Source organism: Priapulus caudatus, unplaced genomic scaffold, assembly GCF_000485595.1.
Source record: "Priapulus caudatus unplaced genomic scaffold, Priapulus_caudatus-5.0.1 Scaffold843, whole genome shotgun sequence".
Classification (NCBI taxonomy): domain Eukaryota; kingdom Metazoa; phylum Priapulida; class Priapulimorpha; order Priapulimorphida; family Priapulidae; genus Priapulus; species Priapulus caudatus.
Window position 1 is genome coordinate 38,172 of NW_014577904.1, and position 14,447 is coordinate 52,618.

Consider the following 14,447-nt stretch of genomic DNA (forward strand, 5'->3'; position numbering starts at 1 on the left):
TCTCACGTCTCAGCTGTCTCACGTCTCAGCTGTCTCACGTCTCAGCTGTCTCACGTCTCAGCTGTCTCACGTCTCAGCTGTCTCACGTCTCAGCTGTCTCGTGTCTCAGTTGTCTCGCTTCACGTGCAAAACCTTTAAACGTCCAACCGCTTCGGCACCGACCTCACTGCATGCTCCGTCAAATCTCGGCTCTCTGCCAACTAGCAGCGTATGATGACACTGGCTACTGAGGGGTGGGACCCCCTCCACCCATGCTGCCAGTCCCCGGCGCAAGGACTGCCCCACCCATGCTGCCGGCCTCCAGTTCAGCACGGCCCCACCCATGATACCAGCCCTTGGATGGGTGGGACCTGCCCCTACGTGGTCACATTTTGTGGGTTCATTGCTCGTTGGGAATTTGCCAGAGATCGCGTGCGCGTGATCGCTGCAGCAAGCACCGCATCCGACACTGGCGCCGCCGCCGGGGTTTAGTCGGGCGCCGTCGGCACGGGCGAGGAGGCGTCGCCGGGGTCGCTTCTACATCTACGGGGGAGGGGCGCTCATCTATGGACGCTCTAGCCATACACAACACAACTGCACAACCGTGGAAAGTACCGGTGCCTGAACGTCCGCGCGGCTCTGGCGACGGCGACCGATTGCTGTCCCGCGATAAACTTCGTCTGCTCAGTCCCGCAAGAGGGCGCCGGTCGTCGAGGTCGGAGGTCAGCTCGCTACTCGCTAGCGAACTTAGACTGCCGCCCTCGCCCACAGTTGTCGTACCTGTGGAACCTGAACAGAGCGCTGCTCCTTTGTAAACATGCCAAGTTGCAAGAAGAAGCCTCAGCAACACGTTACGCCCTGACCCGCCCTGCCCCTCCCTCCCGACCCCGCCCCTGCCTCGCACCGCCCCGCCCCCTCGTTGCGCCAGGAAGCCCCATCACTGCGGGACCATTATCTGATTATCGGTTGCCTCTATCTCCGCGAACACTCGCACCACCACACCACGGCCTGCACTCATCTCTCACTGCACATCACGCGCAGCATATCACTGCAGAATGATAAAACACCTGAAATACATTAGACATCTAATATGACGAACATTGCATGGTCTTGCACACCTGTCATTGTCCCTCCCGTAACTCTATAACGACATTCTTACGCAGTCGTTTCACACTCTGCCACCAAGGTGCTGCATCGACCTCTCGTCGGTTAATTTACCACTGTGTATCACATACGTTGATATTGGCCCATGCCCTTTCTCACTAGGGATAGGCCATATTTTAGGAACAACAACAACTCATTTAATGTCTTGATCTTTTAAGAATTGCAATCCTTTGAGAGAATTGGTTCAATGCAGACATCACATTTCATTATTAATTCCAATTGTCACTGGTATTTTGCCTAAAGTAGTAAGCATTTGATTTCGCAAGATTACTCATACTCAGTTCATGCAGGCTTTATCAATCCAAGCAGTTCCGACAATGGCAACCTACGTTATACAGACGAGTTTAGATGGAGGTACGGAATTGGCAGAGTTGTGACAGATGGTCCTGGAACAGCAGCATGTACAATTCTACATCACGTCGACGAAAACGATTCGAGTGATTAAAAGTGTTTTAAGTGGAAATGATGAAGAGGCAATCACAGCAGCTGGCAGAGAGAGGCAGCGCGCGGCAGCTTGCTTGCATGCCAGCGAAGATTTTCGACTACAGGCGGCCGGACATCGTCCAGAGGGACGGCCGGCCATGACCCGTGCTGACCCCTAGTTTCTCCATCCCTAGAACACCAGGCTTCTCCGAGCTGTCTGTAAGCACCGGTCACGGCAGACGAGACCACACCAGTGTCACTGTACACAACAGCAGTCTCTCAGGTCAGCGACAGCCACACGGGGGGGGGGGGCGGCTCAGTGCCTCCGCTGCTGCTGCCGATAACCACTCACTCATTCCATCACTCGCGCACGCGTCAACAAAACAGCATGACCAAAGCGAAAAGGTAAGCAGTCGATGGAGGTGGCAGGGGGATTGCGCAGGCAGCGGCGGCATACTCTCTATCGCGCACTCGCGCGCATGTGCACTGCGTGGCGAGCGTGACTGTGTAGGGGGCGTGCGTGGGGGGTATACGTACTCTGCACGCCGCCCGCCAGGCTGTCCTCATAATCAAACTCCGACAGATCGCTATCGCTGAATCCGGAGATGCGGCCGTGCGGCGGCATCAGGTACTCGGCGGGCGCCACCTGGTGTCGCGTGTCCGAGTGTCGTCGGCCGTGCTGCTGCACACGCATAGAAACACAAGAACATGTTGATCAGATCACAGGATTACTGGTGAAAAAATCTGCTCACCTACACACAAGTTAGAATACCATAGTCGATTTGGTTCATGGCATATTCTGATACGTACGCTATACATTCTTAAGGTCATTCTCGATTTATCCTCAAGGTCATTCTCATGGTTTTTACATCTAATGGATTGCAATCGATTTGAACGTGAATCTCATTTATGTAGATCTAATTGTTCGTCCCTGCCCGCTTTATCTGTACCTTACAAGTATCAACTGGCCATGCCAACCTGCAGGCATTTCTATCAACACTACATATATATCAAGGCCGTACACAGGAAATTTTCAGTGGGGGGGGGGGCAGTAGATGAGAGAAGACTTAGACCAGAGCGAGCTACCCCTGGAAACATTGTTATGACCCCGCTGGGGGTTGCAAATTTAAATTTCTGGAGGGGGGGGTCCCGCTATGTACGGCCATGATATATATAATAGCTGGATGCAACAACCACTCTACTTGTGGGACGCATACCTGATGTGCCAAAGGTAAGGATATATGGTCAGTATGAGGTCTGAGATGGAACCACTGTGGTGTGTTGTCCAGTGGATGTACCCCTAGATCCAGCACAACCTAAAACAACCAAACAAAACAACCTTAGTTTCACTCTGGAGTTATCAAATACAAATTTGAATGCGATGAGACCGATCTATAGCATCTCTGCATAATGTAATGCAGCTGGCTGGGGCAAAATCGGCACGCAAATTCCTATTCCCTCGTGTATTGCATGCGGGCGTTGCGCACATTTTTCCCCGCCATCCATTTATTGCCGATATTACTCTCCCATGTTAATCACTCGTTCGCCGTGTAACGCACTGCTGCGCGCACGTCGCTGCTCTCGGCCCTCATTCCCCATCACTCTCTTGCTCTCTCGCCTCTCTCCTGCTCCCCTTTTCTGCTAATCTCACCCTTTGCTTCTGCTCTCAACCCCCTTTGCTTTTGCTCTCACCCCTTCCCTAGCCTTCCCTTCTTTCATCACCATTCCCCCTCTCACGTGCGTGCATACCCTTATAAGGAAGCCATCCATCACGTGGTGATTGTAGGCCCACATGGTGAGCACAAGGGAGCGTCTCGCAGGTCCTGCTCATGCCCCCCTCCCTCCTTCCTCCTTCCATTCTCCTTCCTTCTTCCCCCCCCCCTCACGTGCATGCATACCTCTCCGAGGAAGTCGTTCATCGCGTGTCGGTCGTAGTCCCACACGGTGAGCACGAGAGAGCGTCGCAGCAAGTCCTGTTCACGCACGGGCTGGAAGACGAACGTCTGGTCCCAGCGCGGCTCACACGTCATCGCCACCGTCTTTGTCCGTCGCTTGTCACTGAAACGTCAACAACGGTGTCAATCTCACGTGACATCAATGATGGGTAAACTCAAACAAGGTTAACATTATGAGATTCCAACCTTACCTGATGTCAACATTACAAGGTGTCAGATTTTTCCAATGTCAACATCAAAAGGTGTTAGCATCACCAGATATCAACTTCACAAAGTGTTTACACAATTTAATAGCAATAGATGGCTATTTCATAAGCTGTCAATATAGCCAAACTCATGTGGGTGAACCGATATCATGCTTGCACTGACATTATTTATTCATACTAAATGTGGTGTCAGTATCGGGAAAATTAACTCCACTCTTGCCATGGCCAAACTATGGTTTCATCACACAGATACCTAAAACAATCCATGAAATTTACAATCTAGTTACAAATTTACGTGATCATGCGTCATACATTGGGCGGTTCCCTGAGATTCTATTCTCCACATTCTATTCATTGAAAAAAACTTCCACACATTCGATCCCCTTTTCTCACTAGATTATCATTCGCTGATAAACACAGGCTACCACTACCCGTGAGTTAATAATAATTGGTTGCCTGTTGCGAGATCTAATGATGACCCAATCTGGGTATTGACCGCATATTTCCCAGCAGGTGGCAGCATCTCAGGTCTCAACGTTTTTACACCTGAACGAAAAGGATGACAGACGAAAAGTTTACCTCGACTAGTTTCAACACATTATCTGTACCCATTTGGTACTTCGTAGTGGTGCAATATTTCACGTCTCATGTTCGACATTACACCACTCGTAAATGCATGGACAAGAAAAACGTGAGATCCAGCTATTCTTAACACCTTCTCCTCACAACCACTTTCCTAATGATTACTGAAGACTAATCCAACTGGACCCCTTCCCCAACCCCCACACACACACTGACCGGGCCTACAACACGCACAGAGCGCACACGGAGCTCACTTACTTGCGATCTGGAAGCAGCACCATCTTCACGTAGGGATTCCTTGGCTGGTGCGTCGCAGCCTTCAGTGGGAGCTCGGTCGCACACATCACCATCACTAGCAACTGCGCCTGCTGGCTGTTGTGGTACAGCTTCAACTGCAAGAGTACAACGCGTGTTGCCCACACATGTAGCGACACTATCAACATAACTATACAGTGGTACCTGCTTTATCGGGACAGGTCGGAAACCATGTAAATATCACGTTGAAGTCGTGGTCTCCTGATTAAGTAGTGGACACATGCCCAGCCGCATATGCACACCTACTCGTACCTTACGCAATACTCGTTGCATGCGCATGCAGCACGCGCTCTATTGCTAATACTTTCGTGTGTAGCTCTAACCTTTCAACAAAACTATTGTATCTATGTTCGGGCCAGTGAGAACTCACCATGCCTGGTGAAGCACACTAGAGCAGTACAGAACAAGTGCTTATGACTCGGTTAAGTTCATGTTAAGTTAAGTTAAGCTAGGTTTCAGTCTAAAGATTTGTGAACTCACTAGGTTCAAAATACACTAAGAAGCCAAAAATGACGTGTTTGATTTTAAGTTAAGGATCGTTTTTACAACGTTCAATTAAGAAAGAATGGAATTTGTTCTACAGAAAACATTACATTTAACTGAGGCTCTGCCTCCCTTATACGATGTATACTTCCTTATAAAATAACGTGTACGACATACATTGTATTTCGCAGACTTACATCATGTAAGTGATGCGCCAATTTATTAGAGACCTGGTAAACCAGGGACCATTGTACTATAGTATCGATATGTTGTCCGGATCATAACTAGTGGGGGGAAGGGGGCCACTTAACACCCCAGACCAATGTAGATATGATTACATGGTCAATAGCCAATGGCCTACTGCCACGGTCAGCTGTGCAGAACACAAACTGCACATGGCTTTGCCACGCCCAAATTAGGTTTGCTACCCCCCTGGTTATTGGTAGAACCTGTAGCTCTCGCTTGCGTCACGCCACCTATCCAGCCTCACTAAGGAATCCCACAACGCCACTCAAAACTGATTGTCGACGCAAACAAGACATTTTGTTGGGCCAAGAGAGAGAGAGAGAGAGAGAGAGAGAGAGAGAGAGAGAGAGAGAGAGAGAGAGAGAGAGAGAGAGAGAGAGAGAGAGAGAGAAGGGGAGACAGTGAAAGTACGAGAGTGCGCAAGAGAGAGGCAGAAGGTGGGGGAGTGTGTGTGCATGAGGAAAATACAGCATGAAATATAGCAAAAATATTGATACAAAAGAAAGACATAGCAAGAGCGAGAGAGAGAGAGAGATAGAGAGAGAAGGCAAGACAGTGAAAGAACGAGTGTGTGGTGCATGAGAGAGGCAGAAGGTCGGAGAGAGTGTGTGTGCATGAGAAAAATATAGCACTGGAGACAAAAGAAAGAATTAGCAAGAATGAGAGCGAGAGCGAAAGAGAGAGATAGAGCGCACGCTTGAAACACCGGGTGCGAGAGAACCAGCGAGGCGTCTGCACCACCGACCTCGATCCTGCCGACGACCTCAGGCGGCTGGGACTGCAGCATGGTCGTCTCACGAGCACCCGGTGACGTCACCGTCACGCTGGGCCGCCGGTCGAGGCTTACGTGCTCCTTCGTCTTCTGCGACGTGCGATGCCGCTCGCTCAGCTCCGAACCTATCGGCCTGCAGCGGAAACACACACACACGACACGTAAGTAACAGCGCAACGTCGGCACGCACACACCGGTTATCCGCACCGTTCACCTCCTTGTTACTTGATCCTGTTAAAACTGTGAATATTATTAGTATGGCATCAAGGCTCGTATACGAACAACGCTATGTGCTCTATCTATACGCGTCCTTTTCGTCCTTACTTTTGTTGGTATGAATGATTGGAGATGTTTACCGAAATGCGATTGAATGCTGATCATGAGGTCAAGTGACTTTCTAAGAACTGGCGCAAATAGGGTAAAGGTCATTCGAGCCGACTAGAATTCGAATTGGATTTTAAAGTAACGAGATTATGGCGTACAGTGAGTGTGGAGATGACTGTGGAGTACTAGACAAAGGACCTATTAGCATGTGCAGCCTCTCGCGAGTATTTAACTTTAGGTGGATCATTACAACATGACATGTTACAAGTTACTTCCGCCAAGATTCAAAGAATTATGCTAATCAGCTGTGACATATCGCAACAGTTATAAATGAAGATACTAGACACTACGCATGATAATAATGCTCATAGGGTCTATGTCCCCCAGGGTACTGCCGGAACGTACCCTGGGTAAGGTCAGGTATACCGGAACGTACCCTGGTCACTATTTGATATGGTTAGGGTTAGGGTTAGGGTTAGGGTTAGAGTTAGGGTTAGGGTTAGGGTTAGGGTTAGGGTTAGGGTTAGGGTTAGGGTTAGAGTTAGGGTTAGGGTTAGGGAGTAGGCGTAAGCGACTCCCCAGACTCGTTAGTGGAGTAGGGGAGGTACGGTCCGGAATATTAGATATAGTACCAGGGTACGTTCCGGTATACCGGACCGTACCCAGGGTACGTTCCGGCAGTACCCCGGGGGACATAGACCCTCTCAGCGATAATAATGCATCCTTGTCCCCATCGAAATAAACATTCGCACTGCTTGATTAACTCCCATCAGATAATACACATTCACATTATCAAGAGTAGATAATATAACATTATTATGTGTCATATACGTTGTTATTATCTACTCTTGACATTATGTATTCTCTATTGATAGCACGTCTCATAATGCCTGGATTGCAGACGAAATGCATTTCTGGCACATAAGTGCTGTTTTTATCTTAATGTGCTCCAACAACTCATTAGCATTTTACTATAATGTGTCACACGTTGTCCCACTAACGAACAGTCAACACGCATACACACGTGAGTGCACAAGCGCACACACACACGTGGACAAGCACACGCCTGCGCGCACACACACACACACGTGGACAAGCACACACACACGCACGCACGCACGCACACACACACACTCCCACTCACACACACACGCGCGCACACGTTTGCACGCGTTATCATGCTCATTGACTGGCTTCCGCATTGTCAGGAATTCGATTACGATAATTTAAGCAGGCATGGTTTTTGCACAGATCTCAAGGCAACAAACAGCGAAGGAAAACTAGTTCACACCCACTGATGATGAAGACCGTGCGACATTATGACGATGGCGAAAGCAACCGTGTCACATGATGACAAAAACAACATAAACAATGACCCTGTCCCACTATGATGACGGTGATGACCGGGTGACAGGATGATGACAAATACCCTGTCACACAACGACGATAACAATGATAGTGGCAACGACCCTGTCACATGACAACATTGATAACTATGAGGTTGACCGTGTCACACAAAAGCAATGATAACAACAATGACAACGACCGTGTCACATGATAATAAAAAAATAACTACGGTGACAATGACTGTGTCACACAAAGATGATAAGGATGATGATGATGATGATGACCACTTAGCACGACAACAATGACGACAATAACGATGACCATAACACATGACAATCATAACAACCACATGTGACATATGTCAACGATGATGACAACTTTGTCACATCATGACAATGACTATGATGACATCCGTGTCACACGATGACAGTGAAAACGACGACAATGTCGCAATGACTACAATAATGATAACTGTATCACCCAACAATGACAAAGATAATGACGACAACCGCGCCATGACAACGGTGACAACAATAACTACGCCACACAATGACAACATGAATGATAACGGTATCATACAACAAAGACGGAAACAACTTTGTCATGTGACAACGGTGACAAAGATGATCACGTCACACAATGAAGACGACTAGGATGACAACGACAATAGATGATGCTGGGTGAGAAATGCATGACGAGCGTCATTTCTGAGTAGACCTCCGGTCACTCTCTAAAACTCCTTCTCATAAAGCCACCGCAAACCAATTATAACCGCAACGCTATCTGCATAACAACCACCGCGCATAACATCGACGTGGGAATGATGCGATTCCAATCTCTCCCCCAAACCTCCGTAAAGCCACCAGAGAGATGGTGCGCCCATCGTGCAGCACGTTCTACCCCACACAAGCATCCCTGAGATCGTACATGCACGCGGAAAGCATAGGATACCGTGCCTCTCTGCCAAACGACGCTGTGACACAACTGCCGCGACCGTATGGCAATACGACATGGACGAGATGACCTCCGATCTTTCACCCCCCCCCCAACCTCGTGACGCGGGACACAGAGCGACTGACGACACCCTCGCGTCTCTCCGCGGCGGCCTCCCGACGCCGTGACCTTTGACCCGACGGCACAGCCGGACCGCCGTTGCTCCCCGCGCACACAGGCGGCGAGGGATTGCGGCTTCACCTCTCGCGCCACTTGCGTAATGGCCCGCTGCTCGCGGCTCGGGCTCGGCATATTTTATTCACGAGCCATGCATGCCACCGCGCGCCATGCACGCTGGGGTATTGATCTCTCTCTCTCTCTCTCTCGCTCGCTCTCTCTCTCTCTCGCTGGCGCGCGCGCGCTTAGTCCGACTGCTATTACACAATGGTCATCCGCGTGACGTAGCTGCCCTCCCCCATCTCCTCCCTCGCACGCGCGGCCGGTGACCAGCGGCGGCGGCGGCGGCGGTGCTGCGGGGGCAAAGGCGCAGGAATTCGCTTCAGCAATTTGCGGACGCGCGCGACGATGGCCGATCGCAACCACCTCTGTCGCCGCACGGGGAGAGCGAGCAGCGCCCTCGTGCGGGACAGAGAGAGGCGAGCTCTGTGTGGGGACTTCTCGCAGCAACACGCCAGGCCGCAGCGGAAACCACTGCGCAATTGGCGAATTGTTGATATCAATCATCTGATAAAAGATCGAGGTAGTGGCTAACATGGATGTACACGTATATAAGCACGTATACGAGCTATATAACATATCTAGTACATAAATATACATAGAAGATAGATGGATAGACAGACAGACAGATACCTAGCCAGACAGCCACCCAGTCAACCATCCCAGCCAGCCAAACAGACGGACCGAATGAACGGACGGGCGGGTGGGCGGTCAGACAGATACACACACCGACCGACCGACCGATCGACAGACAGACAGACAGACAGACAGGACAGACAGACGGACAGGAAGATGGATATATAGATATGGTACAGAATGAACCAGACAGCGGCAGAAAGAGACACACTCAAATAGAGAGAGAGCGACAGACAGAAATAGAGAGGCAAAGAGAGGGAAAGGAGAGAGACAAACAGAGAGAGGGAGAGCGAGAGAGAGAGAGACAAACAGAGAGAGGGAGAGCGAGAGAGAGAGACAAAGAGAGAGAAAATGAGATTAAAAGGGGGAGATCAGGGGTGGTAGTCCGAGAATGGGAGAGTGGAGGCACAGAGGGAGAGATACACTGATAGCCAGTGAGGTGGGGGCAGCCACGTTGTTCTGCTCATCTCAGAGTGCTGTACAGCTCCTGTGCATTAGCCATCTCAGTGCACGCGATTGATCATACCACACTAATTAATATTTCATCCCTCACCCATTGATTTCACCATTGTTTGTATTATTCGTAAATACGTATTGATGAGGTACGCTAGTCCGAACGTTCACGCGCGTCAAAAGCATTAATCGCTGCGGAAAGCACACTGAGAAGATAATGTCAAAACAACAACAACAACAACAACGACGACGACGACGATGACAACAACCCACGTTACGACGTTCATCACAATTTTATGCTATTTGTGTGTCGTTATAGCAACTGTTATGTGAACTGTTACGTGTTGTTATTGTTGCTTTTGTCGTTGTCGTTACTGTTGTTATTTTTCGTCGGCGCATCGTTTTTTCAATGTGCTCTGCATTCGTCAGTAGTTTGCCGCAGAAGACGGTCAGAGTTCGGCAGCCAACAATTACACCTTGTCTGTCAATCGCTCGCTGCTCGGGCATCATCACGGCCCGCAGATGTAATCAATACTATATTTTAAGCAGGTCACTGGGTGCCAGGTCTGATGGGGTCTGCAGTACACCTAGTTACGAGAAACCCGTCAATACAGCTGCAGCGTTGTTCAGCACAGCTAGTACACGCACGCACGCACGCACGCACGCACGCACGCACGCACACACACACACACACCAGACGCCCCGCTGGGTTATGGTCGCGACAACGCAAGTGTTAGCGTCGTATCCAGCCGCTTCACCGCCGCTTCACCGCCACTAAGCCCGTCTGAACTCATAACCCTGCTGACAGGCATACACAAGAGTAGATAGGAAGTAGGAACTGTGACATGACTTAGCTTATTAACTTAGAAAAATGTTTTTGCAAAACGACGGAACTGTTGCAAAACTGAGGAGATATGTGTTTTCCGTTTCCATGAAGATGTACACCTGTGCTGTTTGTGTGACTGCGTGCGTGCGTGCGTACGTGCGCGCGTGCGCGTGTGCTTGCTTGCGTATATATATATATATATATATATATATATATATACATATATATATATATATACTAGCTGGGCTACCCGGCGATGCCCGGGATAAAGGAGAAAAGAGCTAGAATTTAGTCTGCCATCATGGCTGTACTGATCTTATTCGGATATTTTAAATCTGTCCCAAGAATTTCACTTCTGTTCAGTTCTGCAGCGCTTCTTGGTATACACAACATTCTTGGCCTTGTCATCTTGAGAGAGGATGTAGAGGTTGTCTGGGTTACCCACCCTGGAGCACCCCACATAGAGCTGGCCATGGGAGAACACTGGCTCACTGAGGTTGAGTCCAACGACCTTGCGACCCTGGGCCTTGTTGATGGACATGGCAAAGCTTAGCTTGACTGGAAACTGCAGCCTCTTGAACTCAAATGGCAGGTCTGATGGGATGAGCGGGATCCTTGAGATGAATACATTTTTGCCCTTGCCCTTGCCTGTCATGATTTTGGCTTCGATGACTCTGGGCATGAGCTGCTTCACTGTGAGCCTTGTGCCGTTGCAGAGCTTGGGAGCATCCAGGTTGCGCATTAGCAATATGGGCGCGCCAACCTTGAGCACCAAGTTGTGTGGTGGCAGATCTGAAGGCGCCAGGCTGTTGAGAAACTCGGTCGGATAGTGCACCACCTGGTCAGGATCAGGAACTGTGTCCATCGACTTGTAACTCGTTGGGTCGCCAGGCAGTTGCTCCAGCAGCTTGGCGTTGATGTCATCCACAGCCAAATTCTTAGGAGCAAGGATGGCTCGCTCGCTGAGCCAGTCTTGGTCTTGGTATCGGAGGTGGAGGTTTGGAAAGACTGGTCATCAGCTGGGTGATGTCCGCCGCTGCTTTGCCGAATGGCAGCTTGACTTGGCCATCAGCTGTGGTGGCGAGTCTGCCAGCAGTTGCTGAAAGAAGCGGCCAGCTTCTTCATCGCCGCTGAGCTGCACCCTCATGTTGGTCTTCAGGCTGTGGCGGTTCACCTTGCTCCAGAGGAAGGACGACTTGATGCAGGCATTGACAGCATCTGCTCTTGTTCCTTTGGCGATGACTGGCAAGGTTTGGCAAAAGTTGCCCGAGAGCAGGACAGTCACACCTCCCATGACGTTTGTGTTGTGCCGAAGGTCTTGTAGGGTATTGTAGAAGATCTTCAATGCTTTTGGAATGCGTGTAATGCCATAACTTTTCATCAACATTTCAATGAACTCATCTCACGAGATGACTAGAGTATTAGTCGCTGCCATTATGGACATATGTATAGTATCAGGAGTGAATCAAAAATTGATTTGATTCATTTCTGAGTATATAATATATATATATATATATATATATCAGGGGCAAATAATGACAAATTATTTGAAAATTATTTGAAAATTTTACAAACCATTTGTCATTATTAACCCCTGATATATATATATATTTAAAAAAGAATAGTACAATTTATCCAAAACAATCACTTTTAATCCTGAGTAGAAACTGTTTCGAATACCTCATTGCTTGTTTCTGCCACAGTTTTAATTTTCAACAGATTACAATTATGTGTGTAAACCGCGCCGTCGCAAAAACAGCACATATGGATGTTCATCATAAGGGAAACCTTTCCTATTCCTGATAAATTCGTCACAATTAAGCACCGTAACCTGCCGGCCGCAGTCGCCTGCTGCACGCACGCACTGACGCACGCACACGCACGCACGCACGCACGCACACACACGCACGCACGCACGCACGCACTGATACACACACACGTACGCACGCACGCACTGACGCACACACACACACACACGCACGCACGCACTGATACACACACACGTACGCACGCACGCACGCACTGTCACACGCACGCACGCAGACGCCACCTGTGTGAGACGCAAGAAGTCAGCGGCGCGACGCACGTGACTATATATAGTATAGGAATATTTTAGATCAATGCATAATTGCGCATAGTGCCAGCTGGCTCGGCAACAGTGAGATCCGGCAGAGAAGGTCGCTGCATATATATATATATTGGTGTTTATTAGCTCTTGATATATATATACTATGTCTAGATTTCGCTCGCACGACCAGCTCCACCTGCCGCTCCGTGCTTCGACTCAAAGCATCATCGTCGTGACAACCTGAGCTCGAACACTCGCGGTCCGTCAGCGACCGCGGCCCATCTCCCACTCGTAGGACCTCGCCTCCGCCGTGAAACAGAAGGAGAACGCGCCGTTCCACAGAGCCGGCGCACACCGAATCGCGCGGCGAAACATTACGCCGGTTGATGTTTCGCATATTTTAAGAAACACCTCCCCCGCGTCTCCATTGCCGGATCCACCGCCTCGTCCCACCACCACACGACCAGCCGATTGCTCGCCCCACCGAGAATCGGAGAATTTGGAAGCAAGTTGGCGATTGCCCATCCGTCATTCAACTCCATCCCCGCCACCCCCCTGCGGCCTTCTAACTCGAATGAGCGGCGCTGCCTCGCCGCCGCCACGGTGCCTCCCCTTTGCCGCTGGCCGGCACGCATTAATTCATAGGGGATTTACAGGCGCAGAACTGCGCACACGCGAGGTACACAGCAGTGGTGGTTATCGACACTCGGGGGACTCGACGCAAGCGAGCGAGCGAAAAGCCGAACATCGCATCTACACCGCTCACAACATCACATCCACACAACATCGCATCCACACAACATCGCGTCCACACAACATCGCACCCACACAACATCGCACACACATCAACATTGCATGCCACACAACATCTACATTCCACACAAACAATCGCCACCCCACAACATGCGCATGGCCACACAACATCGCGCATCCCACACAACATCGGTCCACACAACAGCGCACCCACACAACAGTCGCACCCACACAACATCGCATGACCACACAACTCGCATGCCACACAACATCGCATCCACACAACATCGCATCCCACCACAAACATCGCTATCACACAACATCGCACCCACACAACATCGATCCACACAACGTCGATCCGCACAACATCGCATCTACACCGCTCACAACATCGCATCCACACAACATCGCGTCCACACCGCTCACAACATCGCACCCACACAACATCGCATCCACACTGCTCACAACATCGCACCCAGACAACATCGCATCCACGCAACATCGCATCCACACAACATCGCATCCACACAACATCGCATCCGCACAACATCGCATCTACACCGCTCACAAACATCGCACCCAGACAACATCGCATCCACACAACATCGCATCCACACAACATCGCATCCACCACAACCATTGCATCCACACAATATCGCATACTACACAACATCGCATCCACACAACCATCGGCATCCACACATGACGTCGCCATGCCACACAAATCGCGATGGCCGCACAACAT

The 14,447-nt window shown here is 50.0% G+C and overlaps 1 protein-coding gene across 1 annotated transcript in view; it reads right to left on the bottom strand.

The window, feature by feature from the left end:
• The window catches only part of LOC106813907 (regulating synaptic membrane exocytosis protein 2-like), a 33,882-nt gene that overhangs the window by 13,582 nt on the left and 5,853 nt on the right, over window positions 1-14,447 (bottom strand). Inside the window, exons 4-9 of the mRNA XM_014818151.1 lie at window positions 11,943-12,228; window positions 6,099-6,258; window positions 4,568-4,701; window positions 3,465-3,624; window positions 2,784-2,882; window positions 2,104-2,248 (exon numbers count right to left, since the gene is read on the bottom strand). Of these exons, the coding sequence (XP_014673637.1) occupies window positions 2,104-2,248; window positions 2,784-2,882; window positions 3,465-3,624; window positions 4,568-4,701; window positions 6,099-6,258; window positions 11,943-12,228 (984 nt within the window). The remainder of the gene's footprint in view (window positions 1-2,103; window positions 2,249-2,783; window positions 2,883-3,464; window positions 3,625-4,567; window positions 4,702-6,098; window positions 6,259-11,942; window positions 12,229-14,447) is intronic.